At 37.6% G+C, this 8,325-nt stretch overlaps 1 protein-coding gene across 14 annotated transcripts in view; it reads right to left on the minus strand.

Moving 5' to 3' along the window:
- Positions 1–6,387, minus strand: part of grip1 (glutamate receptor interacting protein 1) — a 359,502-nt gene extending 353,115 nt beyond the window's left edge. For all 14 annotated transcript variants that reach the window (XM_073946220.1, XM_073946216.1, XM_073946217.1 and 11 more), the window contains exon 1: positions 6,224–6,387. In XM_073946220.1, coding sequence (XP_073802321.1) covers positions 6,224–6,278 — 55 coding nt within the window. In that variant the 5' untranslated portion in view covers positions 6,279–6,387. The remainder of the gene's footprint in view (positions 1–6,223) is intronic.
- Between the last annotated feature and the right edge of the window lie 1,938 nt (positions 6,388–8,325).

Below are 8,325 nucleotides of genomic sequence, written 5' to 3' on the forward strand. Positions count from 1 at the left end.
TAAATTGTAAACACCTGAAGGTCTGCTGGAAGCCACAAGCATGTACATGTAATGCACACACACACAAAATCTATGTGCAAAACTTGACCTCATGTGTCAGAAATATAATCCCCAAGGGAACAATGTTAGTGCCGTCCTAATCAGGAAACTTACCATGACCTCAACAGGTCAGAGATCGAGTACATGTTTCACAGCCTCAGGTTGAATCAAGCACCAGCAAATCACTGCTGAATGTCAAAACACTGCAGCTTTAACGTTCTCAAGGTTACTCGGTCTCATGTTTCTGGACACAACTGGACAGACATAGTAGTTACAATTTACACCTATTCTGCCAATATTAGAGTGTTGAACAAAGCTAGCTCGCCCTGATGTCACATTGTTATGTTCTGAAAATGTTTACTATGGCCTTTACCAGTGAGCAGAGAAAATACAGCTTCACTGACATTCAGTATAATTTACTAGTTATGGAGTCTACAGCAGTTTAACATGTGTGGAAAAGACCATATAAAACTTGCACACCTTTTTTTCTCGCCCTGAGCCAAGGGGATCTTACAACCCACATGCCATATTATCTTTGTGAATTGAGACATGTTTGTACTTGCTGCTACCACAAATGACATCTGCGCTGAACGGCAGTTCTGGAAGGGGAAAAAAAACAAACAAAAAAACAAAAAGCAATTTCTTTTTTTTTTTTTCCCCAAAAGCAATCATTCAGAAACTTGACTTGTCCGTGTACTGTTTCCATTGTGACCTGAGAGGCTATTACCCCCATACTGCTGACAGTGACAAACCTTTGGCAAACTTATAATAAGGCAATACAATAAAGCACAAAAAAGGAGAAGTTTTGGCAATACTATTTTTTTTATGCAAGTAAACAAAAATAAATTGAGCAGAAGTTGCATAAAAGTTGTGGATAATATGTTTGCAAGTGTTGCCAAATAACAAAAAAATGATCACCCTTTCAAACAGGTTTCCTGAACTCTCGCTGCACCTGCCAGAGATCAGTAAAACTGTCCTGCTCCAAACACACACCATTGGTTGAGCCAATGTTGCCATGCTGGGCTGGTAAGGATAATTAAAGAAACAGAGCAATGTCGTATAGCACCCACAGAGTCTTTTAGCTTTTCTAAATGCATTCAACCTTACTACTTATAAACTTGCAATCAACAACCAAATATAAAGCCGAAGCAGGAGGAAAACTATTTAAAAGCAGCCCCAAAATGAAACACAGATTCAGAGTTACACATGAGGTGGTTATTAATTAGCTATTAATATAAGTATTACAAACGTAAATGTTAGGTGAGCAGATTACATTGTAACCTTGTGTTCTATTAACAAGCTACATGACGAGATATGCAGTGATAAACAATTTGGCAGTTTGCACCAGACGAATCATGACAGAAATTTTAATACAGCCATTCAGAAGCACAGAATAGTGCACTTACTGCACTCAAACAATATGGTAAGGTTTACAACCTAATTAATACATACTAAGCCTCTTTAATATTATTATATGTACATGCGGAATGATCAATATTTGTTAACTTAGCTTGCTGAGTCGCAGTTCTAAAGTTCAATTTTATTTTCAAGATCTGAGGTGAACGGTCTGCTGCAGCTTTCAGTAGAATGGCAACAGTTTCACGTAAATTGGCATTCCAACCCACATTAGTAGCATATAACACTGAGAAAAGCACATGAGGTGTACCTGAGGAGATAACAGGTTATCCTGTTGTTCACCTGTGAGAAATAGAAGCCATTTCTAAAATAGAAATTTCAGACATAAAACTTTTAGTATAAAAGTCTATCGCGTGCCGTTGCTTTTAGTTAGAAAACAGTTCAAATCAGCCTTTAGGTTTAATAGTCAGGCAAACTCACGTCAGTTTAGAAACCTGTGCTTGCGTGGACTCCTAGGAGGAGGAGCCGAGTGAAAATGTGTTGTCATCCAGGAGTGCAATAACTTGTTCAGCCTAGTTTAACCAGACTTGCATACTGCACCTTTAATAAATAGTTTGAATTAATGACTAAATGAATCACTCATTAAGTCCACCACCTACTTGTAATTTTACGGTGAAATTTACCGATAGCAGGCCTAAACCAACCAATGCAACTTAAAAACAAAAACTCAGCAAAATATATATTTAAAATTTACTTTATCAAAAAAAATTTTTTTATCAATATCACACATCAAAAACAGATGCTAAATATGTTTGTTTCAAAGTACTACCAAGATGTAATCCTAAAACATTCATATAAAAGCTCATGTGGGTTGACCAGCATACATCTGATTAGTAAGATAAGGGAGCTAAATCAATGCTTTCAATTCAAACGGCTCTATTATTTTGCCTTTTCATTCTCTCAAGAGAAAAATCACAAGTATGAAATAATGGTGAGGCAGCAATAAACATGTATGAACACACTAATATAATGCTTCCACTCTTCCCCACTCACTGTGCTATAAAAATCCACAATTACCGATTTCAAGAGGCAAATATCATCATTCGGCATCAGGTGTGGAACTGACATCAATTTGTTGTTCAGCTGTTTCAAAACAGATCAGAAAGCAAAGCAAGTGTTTTGCGTATGTCTGCTGATAATTCTTTGTTGCTAAAAAAAAATTAGATACTGAGACAACGTAACACGTCACCATCCTGTTTTCGCATTGTAATTACTGACTCATTTGTTTAATGCAACACATATGGCCATTAAGCTCTAAATGCTTAAAGGCTAGCACAATTTTATGGTGACATATTGCAAATAACAGACCTGGGGGTGGAAAAAAAAAACTGACAGATTCTGCACAATAAAAACACATTGCAAGCTAAATAAATCGATAAATATGTTCAAAAAGAGACAACTCCAATAGTCTCATTATGAAAGTTATTGTGTTCAACACTTGTGCCGCTTTACAAGCTTGACAAAAGACTGAACTTCCCACTTGTGAGCTTGTAATTACAGCATATTCTTTGTGGTCAGAAAGGACGGGAAACATTGCAGACAATAATGAAGACTTAGACAAGTAATTGGATCCTTATTCATGCAATATATACACAGCATATATGATTGCACAGAGAAAAAAAGTCCACACATTAACAAAAATCTTAATATTGCAGCAAAATATTCTGATTTGTGAATATAAGATAAACCTCCTCTTATCTTAACTACAGTATATCTGCAAAATAAAAAGCATATAATCAATATGTTAAGGGTGACACTGCAAGAAGATCTGATTTGTGTTGCATACGTCTTATTTCAGTTTCTCCTGGCTGCTGTTATAAATTAAATACTCTCATTCAATCCATCAGTGAATCCTGAAATCTAGTTAAATGTTCTTATTAGCTCAGAAGATGAACTGCATCTTTATGAAATGTTAAGATGGATGCATCGCCTGGGTGCACGGACAAACACACCTGAGCACCCAAGACCCAAGCACTAAACGCAGCCAGGAATCCTTACATTGATTCACAAAAGGAATGATTAAAACCTATTTGTTCCAACAACTGCAGTGCACAAAAAGGCAGCATCTAAAAAACATACAAAGCGTTAGCCTCCATGCACTAGATCTCTATACCGGTTCAATACAAAGACACAGAGGAGGAGGTGGAGGAGGCTTGCAAGCCATAGCAATTCCGCACTGATCCAAGGACACAGCATCATCCACAGCTTCCTGCAATATCCCCGTTTTGTATGAGGGGGCTCGTTCGGTCCCCGCTGGTTCCCCTCAAACCCAATTACATGCCACATTGCCAGGCAGCAGGGCACCAGATCACAAGCGCCAGCACACCGAAGATGGCACTAATGCCACGCAAAATCTGCAAGTGGCTCTGCAGTATTCAACAAAGTCTAAATATTGAGCGTTAAAAGGTAACCGACTCCACACTCTATCTATATCTCACAACATTGAAGCTATACCTGTATGTTTTGTTGCTCGACTGCTAGTGGATTGTCTAATAAAATAAGTCTTTAAGTTTGCAATCTTATTAGACTCTATAAAAGGAATGTGAAGGCTTTCACAAAGTCTCAAGGATGCAGTAACTCATGTACCAAGCAACTCTGAGGTGAAAGCATCCACGACACAATGGAGATTCATCAGGCATGAGTCATGATGGTCACGGCCAAACGTCCACATTGAACACCTGACAGAGATGTACACGTCATTTAAGAAATGCATATGACCTTGTTTCCACACACAAGATGTATTTATATAGGTTTTCTAGAATTTCAAGTTATTAGCATAACAAGAGCATTAGAGAAATCCCTCATTCAAAGTTATTCAGACAGCTTGACAAATCAGGATAATCTGAAGGAAATAAAATGACTGAAGTATTGGAGACGCTCAAGCTTGCCAGTTCTATATTATTTTTAGATGTTTTGCCTTGTTAATTTATTCAAGTCGTTACTGCTTCAACTGTTGCAATAAACTGTAATCTCTTAACGTTCAGAGGGAAATCTTCCTCGCATAAAAAGTTTCTATAAGTGAGTTCACACTTTAGGTAGGTCATTTTGTATAACCTGGATTAAACAGAATATAATATATTCAGTCTTGCTTTGCTTACAAATGAAATAGATTTGATATACTTTATGACAGGAGTTGGTTTCAGTTTACATTTATTTAAATGACGTACACTAAGAGAGCAACTGCACCAAAGTTTGTTTCAATCAAATAAAACTTGCAGTGTAAACACACATTTAGACTTTATCTGAATTTCCACAATATCACAAACGGCATAATGAAACGCATATTAACATTTCATCACCTTGGAATTATAAGGTTCTATCTGCGTTCTGAATGATTTTTACATATTGAGCTTCAAAGTTTTTGCATTCCATAGCAAACAGTATGTTCCAATATTTTTTTAAGTCTTAAAATGTAAACAACAAAAAAAAACATCCCATAATATAAATAAGAATTATTAAATAAGATCAATTTTGATCTCAAAGTTGAGATCAATAACTCAATTTTGACAAAAATGTCAATTCTAAGGTGACGATTTACATAAATATACATGAATTAACATCATTATGTTGCATTGGCTAGTGGAAATTCCAAATTAATACATTAAAAACTATCAAATTAAGATGCATTGTAAATGAAATCTCCTTTTTTTCATGTTTACAGGTGCATAATCAAAATATGATCATAATCAGATTTTTAATCATTCAGATTTTCATAAACAGCCACTGCTTCAGAAAACATGTCGCGATTATCTACCTTTGTGCAGCCCAAACCACACCACTGCATCAAAGCTAGTGATGCTCCAATACACAGCGTGTCAAAGGTAAACCGACAAACCACGTGTGCAAACATATTTCACGGTCCCGTGAAACATGATCATTGCACGCTGCTTTGATTTGATTCATTACATCTCGTGCTCGGTATAGGCTGCTCTACGCGTTTGCTATGGGCAAGTGCATCTGACTTCCTATACCCTGACCATTCAGACCCATTTCACTCAACATGCATGGCTGTGATGGATAAGATTTCATCAGGTGCTGAATAGAGAAATTCTGTCGCTAAATTGTAACGCTGAACAGTATGGGTCGCTGACATTACTATTTACACATCGTACATTAAATAACAATGACTAGAGACAACAACGAGCAGCGATTCATGCCCTGCGGCTGTGGAGACTTTTAAAACGAAAGCATATAAGCATATGACTGACATGGAATTATAGAAACTAATACAATCACGCGATTCCATTAGTGCATGTTGTACAGGCGTTTCACGGATAGGAAATGAACTGTCACATACTGCACACACATGCTTATCAGCCAAGCCAAGTGGAAGCGACAGAAATGTCATGACTGTAGGCAACGTTTTTAACACGGAGTACTATGAAGACCATATGGAATATATAGACTATAAATACCATATATAGTACAAAACCAAAAGTCCAAATGCATTCTACCAACATTAAGGACGCAATAAAAGAGGAAAGTAAATACACACAACCTGTAAATTGTCGAGAAAAGGAAAGAAAGCAGCCGAACAAGTGCATTACTACGGAATTCCTCGCGGCGGGCGCGGTATCATCTCTCAATTCACTGATCACCAGGAAAAAGTTGATACAATGTAGCTCCGAATGTTCCAAACATTTCGCGCCAAACATCAACAGTTATAGTGTAACAAACACACCGCGAGACCATAACAATCAATAGAACGCGCCCCTGAAAACAACGCTCGTGCATAAATAAAGAACTATTAAAGCACTGCTTTTCATACCTCCTTCTTGGTCGGCTTGCAGGCAAGCGGGGATATTTTTCTTCCAACCCGGCATTTCGGTGGCGTCGTGTGCATTCAGGGGCTAAATCTCAGGCGCATTTCACTGACGGTACAGGCGTGCATTTCCCCGCGCCTCGTCCCTTCTATTCACTGGCAGCCGGTGTAATTGAACGCCGTGTCTCCCTCAGCCTCGTTGTGGAGCTGAGCTGGGGGTGTGAGCAGACACACGAATGTGAAGGTGCCCACTACAACCCACCACAAACAAGACTTTCCCTTTCCTACCTTTCCGAAGCCACGAAAATCCTCATTATTTTGTCAAGTCTTCACATAGGCTATACCTGATATAGGCACATTGCAGTTATATAGGCTGCAAACCAGTTTCTGCTAATCTGTTGTCTAATTAAAGTGTTATTGTGTACAGCTGGCTGATGGTTTTATTGCATTGTTTTAGAACTATGTGTAGCCTCAGTCATTCATGTATTAATGGATTGGGTTGTTGATTTGGATGTGAGGTAGTGCCAGAAATCAACTTTTCTTTTAATTTAGAGACAATATTTGAACTCCTTTAACTTTAATAATGTTTATTACTTTTGTAACAATGAAAAAACACATTGTATTAATTTTAATGCAATAAATTGTTCATTTACACAGTTATTGTTGTGCATTACAATGTATGATCAACAACAAATGGGTCAATGGAAAATTAAATTCACTTTTTATTTCTGGGTGTAGTACATAACATGAAAAAATAGGCTTTTCTGAAACTATTTTTTGTTTCTGAATTAAATGTTATTTTTGTGTGTAGTGTAAATATGGATATAGAAAATGTTGAATATTAGATATTTAAAACAAAGACAATGGCTATTATTTTCTGATAGACATATTAGTTGTTTTAAAGTCATCGTATTGTTTTAGCATTTTGACATTTTACTTGAAAATGCTTTGCAAAGCCAATTACCATCACTTTTTTGTTAAATTTTCCTTAAAAATAGTTTAAAAATGGTTTTGACATTTATTACTCATTAATGACCATATTATATATGGGAATAGTACCACTGAATTTGTGTGTATACATGTACTTCTCTACATTGCTTGGTATTTTACACTCAAAGCTTTTGCACAAAAGTTATTCAAAAGTGGATTCTAGTATTCCTCTGTAACTGTGTAAATAATTGTGCAAATCATTATGGAAATATATTTTCACTTTCTAATTGAGGACTGAATCCAAAAGCATTGGCAACTGACTTAATGCATGCCTTGCTATCTTATCAGGCTGACTTTGGATGCATAAAAAATGTGTATGCACAGTCAAAACTAATTTCATACAGACTTCTGAAGAAGCATAATTATAATAATTCATTCATTCATTCATGAATTGTTTTCGGCTTAGTCCCTTTATTAATTCGGGGTCGCCACAGCGGAATGAACCAGCAACTTATCCAGCACGCTTTTACGCAGCGGATGCCCTTCCAGCCGCAACCCACCTCTGGGAAACATCCACACACACACAATCAATCACACTCATACACTTTGAACAGTTTAGCCTATAATTCACCTTTACCGCATGTCTTTGGACTGTGGGAGAAACCGGAGCACCCGGAGGAAACCCACGTGAACGCAGGGAGAACATGCAAACTCCACACAGAAATGCCAAATGAGCCAGCCGAGGCTGTAATTATAATAATATTAATCACAATAATCCCTTACATTTATACAGCACTTTTCTAGCATTTTACACATTGGGGGGAATCTACTCATCCACCACCAGTGTACAGCATCCATCTGGATGATGCAACGGCAGCCATATTGCACCAGACCACACACTACACACCGGCTGATTGGTGGAGAGAAGACAGAGTGATGAAGCCAATTATAAAAGGGGTGGTTAGGAGGCCATGATGGACAGAGGGCAAATTTGACCAGAATGCCAGGGTTAAACCCCTATTCTTTCAAAGGACCACAGACAGTCAGGACCTCAGTTTAACGTCTCATCCGAAAGACTGAGCAGTATAGAGTCCCCATCAATATACTGGGGCATTAGGACCCACACAGACCACAGGTTAAGCGCCCTCTGCTGGCCTCACTTACACAACTTCTGGCAG

Source organism: Danio rerio, chromosome 4, assembly GCF_049306965.1.
Source record: "Danio rerio strain Tuebingen ecotype United States chromosome 4, GRCz12tu, whole genome shotgun sequence".
NCBI classification, from domain to species: Eukaryota; Metazoa; Chordata; class Actinopteri; order Cypriniformes; family Danionidae; genus Danio; species Danio rerio.